At 37.7% G+C, this 16,288-nt stretch overlaps 1 protein-coding gene across 21 annotated transcripts in view; it reads left to right on the top strand.

Moving 5' to 3' along the window:
* The first annotated feature begins 9,231 nt into the window (after positions 1-9,231).
* The window catches only part of LOC18434055 (ARM repeat superfamily protein), a 47,093-nt gene continuing 40,036 nt past the window's right edge, over positions 9,232-16,288 (top strand). For 14 of the 21 annotated variants that reach the window (XR_016042019.1, XR_016042012.1, XR_016042011.1 and 11 more), the window contains exons 1-11: positions 9,232-9,547; positions 9,818-9,879; positions 10,031-10,123; positions 10,484-10,655; positions 10,913-11,028; positions 11,199-11,285; positions 11,379-11,495; positions 11,651-11,714; positions 11,867-12,009; positions 13,917-13,964; positions 15,714-15,782. Coding sequence is in view for 6 of the 21 variants with exons in the window: in XM_020666976.2 (XP_020522635.1) it covers positions 9,418-9,547; positions 9,818-9,879; positions 10,031-10,123; positions 10,484-10,655; positions 10,913-11,028; positions 11,199-11,285; positions 11,379-11,495; positions 11,651-11,714; positions 11,867-12,009; positions 13,917-13,964; positions 15,714-15,782 (1,101 nt within the window). In the remaining 15 variants the exon portion in view is untranslated. Of the gene's footprint in view, positions 9,548-9,817; positions 9,880-10,030; positions 10,124-10,483; positions 10,656-10,912; positions 11,029-11,198; positions 11,286-11,378; positions 11,496-11,650; positions 11,715-11,866; positions 12,010-12,194; positions 12,439-13,916; positions 13,965-15,713; positions 15,783-16,288 lie in introns of those variants that run through there. The other 7 variants (XR_016042024.1, XR_016042025.1, XM_020666978.2 and 4 more) reach the window with 4 other exon arrangements.

The following is a 16,288-nucleotide window of genomic DNA, read 5'->3' as shown; positions in this document are numbered from 1 at the left end:
AAATTATACTAAGGGGGCATAGTATAATGCTCATAAAACATTGTATCTTCCTAAGGGCAACCTGTATAGTGTTCGCCCTTCCTCATTCTAGGGTCCTATAGGCATTTGTTTTAGCATGCATCATGAAATAAGAAATGAACAATTGTTTCATGCAGGCTGGACCGTACTTGTACAATATGCAGTTTGGAGGTATAAACCATCAATCTTAAAGATGGATGCAAAACCATCTAAAAACAATTGTAACTAACGGTCCAAATGTTTTCTTAATATAATTATCAATTTTAGTTTTCAAAATTTATTTATTTGTTCATAGTCATGATCTCCACGATAAAGATTATATATTCTCTTAAAACTAAGATCAAATTATATTTAAAAGTATATTTATTGCCAAGCCCAAATTTCTACGTGTGTGGGCTTGGCTGCATGCTAACCACGTCCATAAAAAATTAGACACCAAGTTTTTAGGGGAGAGGAAAAAACAATGCTTTTAAGAATAGATAAAGGGTGCAGTTTGCATAGAGCCTAGGCTCTAAACATTCAAATTAGAGCCTACCTTTAAATAGTATCGAGAAATGTGATTTCAATATTGAAAATCTTTGTGATAGCCTTAAAATATATTTTCATCTTTATTTATAGAGTTTAAAGCTTCAAAAATAGTGTATATCAACATATATATGAAAACTCGAAAATCTTGAAAATTGACAGTCTAAAAATGTGTTAAAAAATATACTATTTCCAAAACTTGAAAACCATTTTTTTTTCATGTCCATACATCTTGATGCCGAGATGATAAATTTGAGAATATTTGGGAATCAAAATAACCTCTTATAATGAAATTTTTGGGGTAGCCTCTAGTTTGATTGTTTAGAGCCTCGACTCTGTATAAACTTTTCTCATAGATAAAACTAGTAGATGAGTATGAGGCCAAAAAAATGTCATCAGAGACATGAGGATGGAGGTAGAAGACGAGGATGATGGAGAGCGTGTAGGTCGTGTCCATATTGTTGAAGGTTTGAAGGTGGATGTGGTTAAGGTAAAGTATGATTTGGGTTCTGGTCTTTTTGCTGATGCTGGTTTTCCTATTGTGGGTTCCTTTTCCCCTTCATCTACTGGCATCTTTCGGTTGAGTGATTGGGCTAGAAGGGGATGAAATCTCTCTTATGCTCCAAAGGTCAAGATTTTTTGGGAGAGTAAGATTGTATTTTTGCTCAATCCAAAGATGATGTTGTGACTGCTCTATCTAATTGGTTTGTTCATATTAGAGGGAAGCTTTTGTTGTTGGATGTTTGGAAACCTTCCTCCCATCTGTCTTATATGCCAAAAGAGAGTCTTTGGATTCGTTTAGATGATATTCATTTTCATGCGTGGACCCTGGCCAATATTCGTTTGATAGCAAATTGTTGTGGGGAATTTTGTGATATCGATATGGATTCCTTTGCCGGGCCTGATCTCCGTGCAATTAGAGTTCTTATTTGGAAATTGAGTGGGGTCCCTATCCCAAAGGTTGTTAGACTATTGGTGGGTCACGATTATTCTGCTATTTCTATTTCTTCTGAGAAGCGTATTTTGCAATCTGTAGCGATGGTCTCTACGGATGATGTTTAGGAAGAATGGAAGATGGTTTCATGCCGAAAAGGAAAGAACCAAAACCGAATAGCAGTCGTGGGGAAAGTTTTTTCAATGGCTGATAATCGGAAAGTAAAACCGTCGTCCGTAAAGAAAGGAAGATTTCAAAATTCAGAAACCGTGGATTCTAATGGGGCGTTTCAAGGAAGATTAGACGCTTTCTAAGGAAATCGTTATAAACAAGTCAGACGTTGCTGATGGTCCTGCAGGTGCACTGGTGTATGACAATACTTTTGAAAGTGATGGGGCGGCAGCTCAAGTTCCGGAGAAGATGATTGACGTGCCGACGATTGAGATGCTGGTACGGTCAGACCATCAATAGTCTTTCTCCTTCTGCCCGAGAACGGTAGTCTCACCTGCAACTATTCCTCCTGCTAAGTTGCTGAAACCCGCGAAGGTGCACCATTGGAGTTGGCTCTTAATCTTCTCGGTGCTGGTGGCGGCGGGTTACCACAGAGGTTCAAAGGTGTTTGTTCAGGCTTTGCTAGCTATCTTAGCTAAGATGTACTGCTGAGACACCATAGGGCCACTCTCCGGGCTACAGTCTCTCCTCACCCTTCCTTCGGTTTGTTGAATGTGGATCCCTTAGCAATTGTGGCGATTGATGATTCTGAGGACAAGCAAGTGTTAGCTGGGGATGGTGATGATCGTCAAAATCTGAAAATGCAAGCATTGGTGGAGCTTGATGCTTCATGTTATCTTGCGCTGGTTGAGGTGGAAGAGACTCCGCCATTAAGAGTAATCCCAGCGCCTGCTCCCCTATTACTCCAGTTCACTGCTTCGAGGACGGAGACAAGGATCGCATAAGTGGAACCAGAGCTCTCTACTCCTGGTGAGGTTGCCGTCTATCCTGGAAAGGAACTGGATGACTCATGCATGGTGGCTAAAGTTCGTACTGTGGTCACAGACTCAGAGATGGACTTCAATATCCCTATCGGAGTAGTTTTCAAGGACATCATCGAGAAAAAGAGAATGGAGAATAAGAAGGTGGCTGAGAAAGAAAACGCCATGGCGGATGATTCCTTGGTTTTGGGTCAGGGCTCACTTATCATGAACGCTTCACCTACACTGACTGCTACTGAGAGAGGTATTATTATTGATGATGAACCTGCTGAAGATAGCTCTGATTCTTCGGATGATGTAGAGGTGTTGGGTGGAAGGTTGGAAGAGGCCATGGTTTTGGAGGATGCCCTTTTTGCCTCCTTTAAGGATGGTCCAAGTTTGTCTTCTGCGCCTTCCTTTTAACGTTAATTTTCTCATCGAATGTGCGAGGTCTAGGTGAATGGAAAAGGGATGTTTAAATATAGACCTACTATTGTAATTCTCCAAGACACTAAACTTCCTGCTTAGGGAAGTATGGGGATCAACTGTTGTTGATTTTGTGGGTAATAATGTTGTTGGTGCCTCAGGGGGTTTATGGGTTTTTTGGGATCCTTATGTGGTTTAATCTTTTCAGTGATGTTTAAATTAAACTTTTTACTTGTTGGCTTTGTGGGTCCCCATTCTGCCTTTAAGTTGGGCCTGGTGAATGTTTATGGTCCGCACACTATTGCTGCTAAGGAAGGTTTTATTAATGATTTGTCTAATGTCTTTCGGTTTACTGATTTTTCGTTGTCTTGGGGGGATTTCAATTTCATCAGATGGTCGGATGAAAATAGTAATGGGGGTGCTATGAATAGTTCAATGCACATGTTTAATCAGTTTATTGAGTCCAATGCTCTATTTAATTTGCTAATTTCGGGGTCTCGATTTACATGGACCAATGGAAGCTTGATTAACCTTTCTATGTCTAAACTTTATAGGTTTCTAATTTTATGTAATTAGTCTGAATTTTTCCCTCTAGCTTTTGTTAGGGCATTGCCTAGACTGTCATCAGATCATACCCCTGTTATCTTATGCACCAAGAAGGTCTCTTTGGGCCCTGCTCTGTTTAGATTGGATATTGGTTGGGTCTATGATAAGGAGGTGATCGGCTTGATCAAGAGTACTTGGGAAAATACTATTTCCTCTGGATCAAGAGACTTTCAGATGCACAAGAAATTGCTTAATGTTAGGCATAAGCTGATTATTTGGAAGAAAAACAACCGGGTTTCTACTAAAGGTAGGATTGACGAAATCCTTTCTAAAATCCAGTTGGTTGATGAATTGATAGAATCCACCGGGGTGTTGTCTAATGAGTTGGCAATTGAGAGAAATTCTTGTGCCAAGGAGCTTGAGGAACTTAGAAGGGTGGAAGAAGCATATTGGAGACAACGATCACGTGTTAAATGGCTAAAAGAAGGTGACCTAAATACTAAATTCTTTCATGCTATGGCCAATGCACGCACGCGAGATAATGATATTTTGGGCTAAGTTATTTAGGGTATTGACTTTGATAGTGATGGGGGAATGTCTAATGCTATTATCTCTTTCAGAAGCCTTTACCACCGAGATTAGGTTTACTCCGAGATTTGAGAGGGTGGGATTTAAAGTTCTTCCTGCTAATTTGGCTTCTTTTTTGGAATGTGGTGTTACCATGGAAGAACTCAAAAATATGGTGGTACCAGTGTTTTCTCTACCTGGTGATAAGGCTCCTAGGCCAGATGGTTTCCCCTTAGTCTTCTTCCATAACTTTCTGGGAGTTAGTTTTTGCTGAACTTCTTGAGATGGTAAAGGGTTTCTTAAGGACTGGAGAACTATTTAGGGGTATCAACTCTACCTTTATTGCTCTTATTCCTAAGAAATCTGTCATTGAAGGTTTGGGAGACATTAGACCTATCAGCCTCTTAACAAGCTTGTATAAGATTATTGCTAAGGTGTTGGCTGAGCGTCTGAAGGTGGTCTTGCCTTTCATCATTTTTGGTCCTCGGTTGGCATTCATTCAAGATAGTATTACTGATAGTGTCCTGATGGCTCAGGAGTGTATCCACTCTAGGGTTTTGAGTGGGAATCCGGGGTTGGTAATTAAATTGGATATGGAGAAAGCATATGATAGGGTTGAGTGGGGTGTGCTTTTGGAATCATGAAGACTATGGGTTTTGGGGAGAAATGACAAAGTTGGATTTATTGATGTCTCTCTTCAGTTCACTTTTTGGTTTTGTAAAATGGAAGTCCAGTTAGTTACTTTAAAACTTCAAGGGGTATTCGACAAGGTGACACTCTTTCACCTTTTCTATTCACAATTTACACATAGTGCCTTTGTTTGCTCATAAAAAATGTTGCAGCTAAAGGCCATTTTGTAGGTTTTCAATTGCCTAATAACGGTCCTTGTATCACTCACCTTCAATACACTGATGATACACTGCTTTTTTATGACGCGAAAGAGGATTTTGTCTTTAACATCGCATTGTTCCTTAAATGTTGTGAAGTGGCTTTGGGGTTGAAGTTTTAATTTTCAGAAAATTGAAATGTTCGGAGTTAATTTTAATGAGGATTTATTGGAGAACATGGCACTGCTGTTAGGCTCTAAGGTCGAACACTTTCCAATGACGTACCTTGGGCTGCCTATTTCAGATGGACGGTTGCCTATTGCCGTTTCGGACAAAGTCATCTAGAGAATTCAAACCAAGTAAGATCTGTGGAAGTTCCGACATTTATCTTTGGGGGGTAGAATTACTTTGATTAAAGCTTGCCTATCTATCCTACCTATTTATCAGATGATAGCCTCAGTGGCAAAGAGAATCGAAATGCTTACGCGTAATTTCCTTTGGGGCTCCTTGAGTGATTCTAAAAAGTTCCATCTTTTACGATGGGATAAAGTGTGCACACCAAAGAGAGAAGGTGGCATAGGGTTAAAGAAGGTTAAGTTGGCCAATCAGATGCTTTTATGCAAATGGTAGTGGAGCAGCCTTTGGCTAAATGATTATTTATGGTATAAAGTGATAACATCAAAATATGGGAGGATCGATTCAAGATGTGAGTGGGATAGTGGAATAACATTAGAGGTATGTCCCCTTGCTGGAAAGCTATCTCCTTTTGTAAAGCTCTAGTACATAGGGATATTCAATGGTCTTTGGATAATGGTCGTTGCATCTCATTTTGGCATCATAAGTGGCTAGGGGACGCGCCTTTAAAAATTGTTTTCCCCTTTGTTTTCCATCGAATGGAAAATAAGAACGTGATCATTCATGATTTATTGGATGCGAGGGGGAATAAGAGGGATTTGGATATTAATTTTGTCTACAATAGCATCTCAGAAAATACGCTTTCCCAGTTTTCAGATCTTCTCTCGATATTAAATACTGTTTATATACCAGTTGACCAGAAGGCAGGTGACGAGATAATTTGGGATCATACTAAAGATGGTCAGTTTTCGGTGAAATTGATGTATGACCTTCTTTTTCATGATAGATGGAGGTAGTCTAATCCAGAGTTAGCAAATATTTGGAAGTGGCCGGTACCCCCAAAGGTGCAAGCATTTATGTGGCTGGTTTTGCAATACAAGGTCCTTACTACTGACAACCTTATTAAGAGAGGAAATTTTTTGCCCAATGTATGTTTGCTATGTAAGAATTATGGGGGATCAGGTCCCCATCTCTTTCTTCATTGTCCGTTTACCTATGGAATTTGGTGCTGGTTTTTGGGACAACTACAGGTCCCATTGGTTCTACCTACGGATGCTTTTGGTATACTATGTGATTTATCTGTTCATTCTTCACCACAAACAAGAGCGCTTATTTGGGATTGCTCGAGGAATGATTATTTGGGAAATTTAGAAGGAAAAAAACAGAAGAGTATTCGAGGGTAAATCGTTGCCTTGGGAAAGAGTGTTGGAGAAGATACTGCATTCTATTTGGATAACTTATCAATTCAAAAGATTGGGAGAGACATTGTTGAGATTGATATTATATTTAATCTGACTACTCTTTTCCAACTAGGAGGCTGGAAATACATAGTTGTTGGTAGATGGTCCTCGCCCTATTATGAAGTTTTTAAATTGAATTTTGATGGTAGCTCTCTTGGGAACCCAGGTACTATCGGTTATGGAGGGAGTTGTGAGGGACTGGGAGGGTCGGGTTATCTTTAATTATGTAGGTCCGTTAGGAGTGCAGACAACGAATTATGTGGAGTGCTTTGCACTTCTTCAGGGTCTTAGATTGTTTAAGACTAAGAATTTGGGATTTAATTGTGTGGTGAAAGGGGACTCTCTGAATGTTATAAACTGGTGTAATAAGGTTAAGAAGATTCCGTGGGAGCTTAGATCGTTCTTGTTGGAAATTTTTTATCTCTCTCGGTCTCTTTTTATTTCCTTTGTTCATGTTTTGCGGGAGGCCAATGGTGTGGCGGATACCTTAGGGAAACAGGGTTGTTCTTCTGTTGATTTGTGGGTCTTTGATGTAACTGTTCTTTAGTCTGTTGTATTTCTTTGATTCTTTAATAAGATTATAGAACTTTCATCAAAAAAAAAAAAAAAGAGTATGAGGCCCTAGAAGATAATTTTCAACCCAAAAGTTTGTACACTTCCTCGTGGTCAAAAGATGAATAGCTTTTCAAAAAAATTAATGGTTAGTTATGTTGGAAATTCGGTTGCATGAAATAGGGGCAAAAGATAGTACAATTTTAGAAAAACAAAAGCTCGAGTCCTTGTTTTCGCGCACACAAGGTTTCTTTTGATACTCCAAAATCTCTATGCACTCGAGCTTGAAACCCACACAGCTCCAAAATCTCTATGCACCCGAGCACTCGAGCTTGAAACCAACAGTAGATATCCAAGTCTTGTATTTAGAGAGAGAGAGATTAGTCTTAGAATTTTAGGGAGAGAGGCATGTTGAGATAGAGAGGTTCATAGTGTACCATCAAGAGCCATTGTGCGTGTGTGTCGCGCACTTTGCGTGCTCCACGCATTCACCAACACTCTCTCTTTTGATCTAAGAGTATAAGGCATGTGTATGCCTATACTTAAATACTATTCAATTTACTCTCTCATCTTCAATGTAATACTAAAACCCCACAGATTTCTCTCTCTACAAATACAGTTTAGGAAAAAAACCATAAAAATCATATAGTTATTTTGAAACACACACAAGTATTTTTTGAAACAAAAAAACTAAGAAGTTCTTAGATAGCTAGATCCATCTCTCTTTGAAATAGACATCTTGCTCCCGGGTTATTTTTTTTTAGGAAAAACTTTCCTTTCTATTTTTCCATGCAACTAGGTTTAAGAAAAAACATGTGCAGAATTTAGTGTACGTAAAATGCCCCTCTAACCATAGTTATAAAGACTGGACCGAACCAATGGTCCAAATGGTCAAGATCGCAAGCAATGTCTTAGCTAATCTAGTCCATAGGAAAAATCAAATTTGGTAAAAAACCAGTATTTAACCCACTGTGGCCGGTCCTATCACCCGATTTCTATTGGTTAAACCTAGTCAAAGTGTTAAACAAAGTCGACAATATTTTTCTTAATATATTATTATTATTCATAGTTTTTTCAATATTTTTTAAGTTTAGTCAATTGATTCAACTAGCAGTTAGACATGTTTTGACTAGACCAAACACTTTTTTTTTGACAATGAGTAGATCAAATACTTAATCGGTTTACTAGCTGATCCAATGTGCCGATCTTAATAAAATTTTCTAAAACCCTAAAAATGAGGGAGGCCAGAGCGCCAAGAGCGGTAGGCCAAAGGCTTCACTTCATCCTTGGGCAGAGGAAGTAAGTTCGTGATGCGTTTGCATCATGTTCTCCTGGTCATCACCACCCACATCATTCCAATTAGGGTGCGGTTTATATAAGATCGAGGCTCTAAATAATGAAAATAAGGCACACCTTCAAATAATGTCAAAAGTTGTTTTTTAAGTATTGAAAATCTTTGTGATGGCTTGGAAATTTATTTTTATATCTAATTATAAAATTTTAAAGTTTAAAAAATAGTATAGATCTATGAACACTTGAAAATCTTGAAAATTGACGGTCAAAAAATGCATTCCAGTTTGCACTATTTCTAAACCTTTTTTTTTAGCTAAGTCATGGGGGGAGAAGCCCACTACTCATTTTTCATTGATAAGAATAAGACAAAAATACAATTTATAATTTGTAAAAGGAACTTGTGCAACATTAAGAAGTAAAAAGAGATTAAGAAAATCTAGCAGTCTAACGTGCCAAACAATTGCATTGGATAAAACTGTAGCTTTTTTGACAAGCGAGTCAACCATCATATTAACCTCGCGATATGTATGAGATAAGGACTATGTTCGGTTGTTGAACTTATAATGGTAATTAGTGGCTATGATATGGAGAGACCACATCGCCTTACCTTATTTTTAAAACTTGAAATCTATTTTTTTCTCATATTCATGCATCTTGAGGTTTAGATGACCGATTTGAAGATTATTGAACATCTAAGCAACCTCTTCTAGTAAAATTTTCGATGTGGACCTTAATTTGAACTTTTAGTAGGTCGCACTTATATGGACTTTTTCCTTACAATTATTACACGGAGGACCTTGGTTTTCTCATAGTCCGCAGGATTATCTATTATGTGGCAAACTTTTCCAGCGCCATCCCATAAGAACCGTTTTACTGAGCAAGTCGCCTCGCCTTTGTAAATTGTAACGCTGATAAACCCTGTATTCTCAATCTCACAACAAGTCTCCTCCCTCTAAAAGGCTCTTTCTAGATTCTAAGGAACGCTTTCTAACAAAGAGCGGGAAAAAGCTAAGACTCATCCAGTTAGGGTTTCTGGAGCACTCTTCGTAGATTAGGTTTTCCAGTGACGCGAATCACTGAAACTATGTATAGAACCAATATCAGTTGAATTGCTTAGCTTCCTTCACAGGAGTGACATCGTGTTTTAGCTTGAAGTATCAACAATGGAGGCACCAAATGTTATTGATCAAGACCAGCAATGGCTTCTGAATTGCTTGACTGCAACTCTTGATACTGATCGTGATGTTCGGTCTTTCGCCGAGGCTTCGCTCCAGCAAGCTTCTCTGCAACCAGGTAGCTCGCCATGTGGATAGGCATTACAGATACTCTGCAGATAGAGGATGGTTTATTCAGTGTTTTAGTGGATGAATATGTGAATTGCTCTAATTGCAGTGTTTAGTAGATCAAAATGTGATTGTTAACTTACATATTCCTCGTTCTGCATATCTTGTAACTGACTGATATTGAATTCAGTGTTGAAGCTGCATATTGAATCCAGTGTTGAAGCTGCTTGTGTTTAGAGTAACTGATTGTGGTTTTTGTACTGTTGAATATTTGCTGAAGGTTTTGGAGTGGCCTTGTCGAAGGTTACAGTGAACAGAGATATTCCTCTGGGACTGCGTCAAATATCCTTTTGAAAATGGTCTAAAGTTCGTTACTTAGCATTGTATTTAATTCAGTAGCTGAATTGTCCACATTATAACTACATTCCCTTTCTTTAAACAAGTTTTGATAATGATTTTTCAATTGCGTGGTCGGACTTAACCTTCTTTTCACCTAGCTGCTGTCTTGTTGAAGCAATTTGTGAAGCAACATTGGCAAGAAGATGACCCAAATTACATACAGCCAGTGGTTTCTCCTGCTGAGAAGGCTAGACCCACATGCCATATATATTTGAACTTGATTTATAAATGTTATAACTGCTCTTATTTCAACATCTTCTCTTTTAAGTTCAAATTTTAGAATTGACAGGCTCTTATTAACATAATCACGAGTTTATTTATTCTTTCTTTATAATAACCTTGAGGTTTTGAATTAGATTTTCTATGTTGTGGACAATTTATGAAGGGATTCATGTTCACTCCTCTGTATAACATTAGTTATTGTCCATTGCGTGTGCTATTTATTTTCCCATTTTCCAATTTGTTTTAGCTTTGAAGTTTCCTTGCAAGCACGATACCACCACCGTATCATGTTGTATTCTAATCTTTTATTTATTGGGAAAACCAGGCTCTTATCCGCAATCTTCTTCCCTTGGCTTTGGATGACCCTCATGGTAAAATCTGTGTGGCAGTTGGCATGGCAGTGGCATCCATTGCCCAGTATGATTGGCCAGAGCAATGGCCTGAGTTGATGCCTTTTCTTTTGAAGCTAATCAGTGATCAGACAAATATGAATGGAGGTAATTCTCAGGGATGTAAATCAAATTGTGTTATGCATTTATTAATAGTTGCTCATTCTTTTAGGGAAAAAAGCTCTCTATATTAATGAAGAAAAGCAAAAATGTTTGTTTCATACAAGTCATGTTGTTTCATATAAGTCATGTTGTTAGTTGAAGAGCCTTTTCCACTTTGACTAGTATATGGTTGAATATTTTTTATTACTAAATTCAATAACTTTTTTCATAAATAGTTTTCTCATTGTTTGATCTTTTTGCAGTACGTGGATCTCTACGATGTTTGGTTGTTCTCTCTGGTGATTTGGATGACACTGTGGTGCCGACTTTAGTGCCTGTTCTCTTTCCATGCTTATACAACATCGTCTCCTCCTCACATGTTAGTCATACATCTATCATTTATCCTGCTGAACATAATAATGGGGCAAATGTAATGTACTTAGATTTATTTTTTGTTTATATGATTTTCCATGTGGTTCTGACTCTTGGTCCTGAAATTGGTAAAGGATATGCTTTCATTTTCACTTTGATGATCAAATAATTTTATAGGTTTATGACAAGAATATGAGAAGGAAAGCTCTTTCAATATTTCATAGCTGCGCGTCAACATTGGGGGCAATGACTGGTGTCTATAAGGTACTGCATATGGCATCTGGTGGTATTGTATTATGTGAATGCACAAATCACATGTCTTGTTAGCTTCAACCAATTTAACTTCTGTTGATGTAGACAGAAACAATGCAATTGATGATGCCAATGATAAAAGCATGGATGGAACAATTTTCATGTGTTTTACAACCTCCAATGCGTACTGAGGATCCTGATGATTGGAGCATTAGGATGGAGGTAGGTTTCATGTTGTTGATGAGCACATAAAATTTAGACTCATTTATGGAGCTGTCTCCCTCACCCACCTCCTTCTTTTTCTTTTGTTGATCACTGGTCAGTGAGATTTTGAATGGTCAAATGATGTTTGGTTGTTGGTCTTCTTTCATTGCTAGGTATTGAAGTGTTTAATCCAATTAGTACAAAATTTTCCCAGTCTCGCAAAAGAGGAGTTCACCAGTAAGTTCTTTGGTCCTGAAGCTTGGTATAGATATGATCTTGTTAGTGTTCAGATAATCTGCATTCTTTGAATTTATAATTTATTGATTCTGTGAGTTATAATCATGTCTACCTTTTTTCATTATGAGTAACTTAATCATGTCATGTCACAGTTATCTTGGCGTCATTATGGAAAACCTTCGTGTCATGTCTTAGAGTATATGAATTATCTGCGATTCGAGGAACAGATGATCCTTATTCTGGAAGAGTGGATTCAGAGGGTGGGGACGTTAGCCTTGAGGCTTTTGTTATTCAGGTGCATATTAGATTGGATTCTTCTCTGTAGACGAGAATGCATTGCATGATCCATTTGAATAGTTATTCTGGAGAGAATGAATAAATGACTGTTTGTATGTGATTCCAGTTTGAATGATCACATTTGAAACTGCTTTATGGCGTGGAGCATGCGATGGATCTTATACATGATTGTGTTCAGTGCAGATAAATCTTGCTTTCAACTGTTGCGCGGAGTTGACTGAAATATGTCGTTTAAAGTATCCATTCCATCTTTCGCTGCTGAACTCATCACTCGCTATTTTCTATTAGACTCCCACTCAATTCTCCTGGGCTGCTGTTTCTCTCTTGTATTTCACCAGTTGGCTCTTGTGAGCTACTCATTTGCGTTTTTTAAGGGATCATCTCTTTTTGTCTGTAAGACAATGAGAGGAACTTACTCTTGCTTTGGGTCAGTACCTCATCAAGACACAAGCATTATGGTGTTGGTGTGTTTCTGTACTCGATCATGTGTGAAATTATGTGTTTGGCTATGTTTCTACTCTTGTATGCTACATGTCACAGCTGTTGAGTGTTCCTATTTTTTTTTTGGTTTTGTTCTGTTTGCTCTGTGATTGTAAAAAACAATGCCGGCTGGGGACTTGTCATAATCCTGAGCTGAGTTGACTCAATGAGACTTGGCTGAGTATCAAATAGTCTTCGTTTACCTGGTAGTGACCTTAGGCGAGATACTCAGACAAGTTCCAAGTGGACACACTGTATGGTTGGGATGCTATGTCCTAGTCTTTTTGATTTCATTGGCTCAATCATGCTTCACAATGGGCTGCACAGGTTCAACAAGTGCTTTTTTGAGTGTAAAGGGTGAATACTTTCGTTACTCGAGGGGTAGACTGTGCATGGATTATGTAGAGATTTCCCACTGTTTGGTGGATTTTTGTGGGAAAAGGCTTTGGGTGGATGATTTAGGAAACTGACATGTTTGGCGAGTTGGCTGCAACAAAGTGGTAGTAGGGGCTATGAAGGGTTCAACCATCAAATTTCAGTGCAAAATGGATTTGTTTATGGTAGTTTTCGTGAGGCTTCTCAGAAGCAGAAGCAGTGAGAATTTGGGTGGATATCTTCCTCAAAAGCAATTCTTTGGAGCTCCTTCCCTTGGAAATGTCTTAGCTATACTCCTGTAAATCTATAGTTTCAGTTTGTGGGAGTTACTAGAGATTGTTTGCTATGATATTCTCTCAAATGGGGCTGTTAATTGGACCTTGTAGTCTTATCTCATCATTACAATGTGAATGTGTGCCCCAGTGATTTCCTTTTTATTCACTTCCATTTTCTAATTGGAAAAGATGCGGGACCTTCTTTTTTGTTTCTTGTTGGTGTTCGTTAAGTTTCGTACTCTTCATGTGAGGATGTGTGGTATATTCTATTTCTGTGCTGGCATCTACATTGCAGTTAATGATGAGAAACTGTAGTGGTGCCTTTGTTGCACATGGATCTGAATTCCATCCCATGTTTTCATCATGTATTGATGATTTGATATTGGGAAATTAGTTGTTCCACCTTTCTCATGTGTTTGTTTCACAGATAGGACATATGTTTTGAACTATGCTAGCATGTATGATGCCTTCTTGGCAAGTAGAATCTTGTATATGTTGTGTAGAATTGGGTTTCTCCTATTGATGTTGCACTTTGCAAGTTGTCAGAATCATTCTGTATGCATAGTTAACATTTTTATCGCATTGTGATGGCAGTAGCATTATGTTCATTGTAGCTTATGATAGTTCAATTCTCTTGATTGCGTAAATACTTAATGTTGCCGTGCATGATGCTGTTTCCCTTGGCTTTTCTTGTTTGGCATGATTGTTGAGACCCTTATTTATTTTTTGTAGTGCTTTTAGCATTAGTTTCTCTTATGGATTTCTTTTGTTGCAGTTATTTGAGTTTCTATTGACCATTGTGGGTGACTCCAAGCTAGTGAAGGTAATAGTTCTCTCTTTCCAAAAAATCCTATCACAAATTGCTCAAATATCTGGCATTCTAGAAGGATTAGTTTATTATCCTCATTCTATTGCAACATTCTTTTTTGTTGACTAACTGTATTATCGATAAAAAATGGTGTGTTACAACCTGTTGTGCAAGTATATGTAATATGATCAAGGTAATGATATACAGGAGGAGGTATCTTTTGAGTATTAAATCGGTGGGATAAAAGGGGTATGTCTGTGCATTCCTTCTTGAGCTAAGGAATCTGCAAATTGGTTCAACACCCACAAATGAGTGCTCTCGCTAGACTCCTTATCTTGTCGGAGATTCTGTTCTGAGATTAGCCATTCTAGTCTAATGCATAATTCCAGTTGAGTAAATTGTCATACCTAGGCAGTAATAACTTTAACATGATAGGTGGACATCTTTCAGTACATATTGATGCTGTGCTCAATTTGAAGTTCGGATTACAATTTTCTTAAGAAAGAAATGACATTTTGGTCATTGCCTTTGTGTGGGGCTCTCTCTCTGCATCTTTCTGATGGAATTGTTGTCTCAGTGCTTTTCGTACACTTAAAGTAAACATCATTGGTCAGAAGCTGCATGGGACTAGAATTACACTTGTCTTCTTTACTCTATCTTTGCACTGGACAAGATTCGCCTCTGTTTTATTTTCTCTTCAGTGAAGCCAGAAAGGAGCCAATCTGCCGATATCTACAAGAAATCTTATTATACATTCTTAATCATATATTCCTAGAGCTCAATGTTAGTTATTAGCTGTATCCTGTTGACTAAGAAGAGTTTATTCTTGAAAGATATCTGTATGAATAGAGCATCCTATTAATGAGATGAATAAAGTTAAGGCACTAACGATTTAAGATATTTTTGGATTCCTACTCAGACCTAGTAGCAGCAGGTGCTTTTTGACTGGCAGTAGGAGGGTGGTCTTCCCCCCTTTTTAGTGATTGTATAATATGAGACCATTAACCATTGTTACATGGAGGTCACAATCACTCCTGGCCATTAATGTCAAATTAGATGGCTTGGGGTGTGTCACGAAGTTCGAGAAATCTTGTTTTGAACTTTTAGTCTAGTTAACGACACACTTGCAACTGCTTGATTTAAAATCTGATAGATAAGAGTGATTATGACCGTCTTGTACTAAAAGTAAATGGTCGTTTTGTATACTTCCCTTCCAAGAAAAAGAAAAAACGAAAAGAAAAGCCTTTTGTATACTCACGGGAGTTGAAAGGTGCACTTTTGTAATTATGTGAAGTGACTTTATACTAATACAAGTTAATCATTACAAAGAAAAAAAGAAAAACTACAAGAATCATTTCTTAACTAAATTCATTGCTATGTTATTTCCAGTTCTAGTTTTTAAAGGGTCGTCAGGATTCAAGCCATTGGATGTCTGATTTTTTTATTTTCATAGCCCTTTTCTGAACATACAATTTGATGATTATTAGTATACTTACATTTTGATACATAATCACTATATTGATTCTATATCCATTTATCTTTTTACGACTCCACTGTTCTTGTGCTTTTCCTTTAACTTACCCCCAAGTCCATTACCTGATGCTATGTGAATGTAATGACAAGTATTATTTTCCATGTATACAAAAGGATATTTACCTATAATGAGTATAATGAATAACTATTTTGCAGTTTGTATAGCATCATAGTGGTAGTAGACTTGTGATTATTGTTTGAAGCTCATGTATTTGGTGATGCTTGTTCTAGGTTGTTGGGTGTAATCTTATAGAGCTGGTATATTATACTATTGATTTCCTTCAGATGACAGAGGAACAGGTATTCTCAAATCTTAACAATAATATATTTTTGGTTTTACCTTCTTTTTTGAATTTCATCAATTCTGCATTTGGCAGAACTTGTGAACTACTATACCATTATTGTGTGCCTAGTCAAAGGGGGGTTATTACTGGTGAACATTTTTATGGCTCATAATAAGAAAATTTTAAAGAATTTTTGAGCGAGAGGAGCTCTTTGAGAAAGTAATTGTGCCCCTCACAATTCTTGTGGTGGTTCTTTCATTGTATATATAATGGTAATACAAGGTGTAATAGACACCTTCCTATCTTGTGACATGCAATATACACTTTCCTGTTTTGTTACATTCTTCTCTCAAAAGGAAAGAGTAATGCACTTTCCTATCTTGTTTTGAATTTTGTTTCTATTACTCCACCTCAAACTCAGTTGAGGAGGCATTTGAAGCCCGAGTTTGAAGCAAAGATCTTGAAAAACATCTCGTGGCAAAGGCTTGGTGAAGATATCAGCTACTTGATTGCCAGATGAAA

This window comes from Amborella trichopoda, chromosome 10, assembly GCF_054954075.1.
Source record: "Amborella trichopoda isolate Santa Cruz 75 chromosome 10, AtrichopodaSantaCruz75HAP2 v2.0, whole genome shotgun sequence".
NCBI lineage: Eukaryota > Viridiplantae > Streptophyta > Magnoliopsida > Amborellales > Amborellaceae > Amborella > Amborella trichopoda.
The sequence above is the reverse complement of the archived record's forward strand: the minus strand, read 5'-3'. Positions and strand labels throughout refer to the sequence as shown.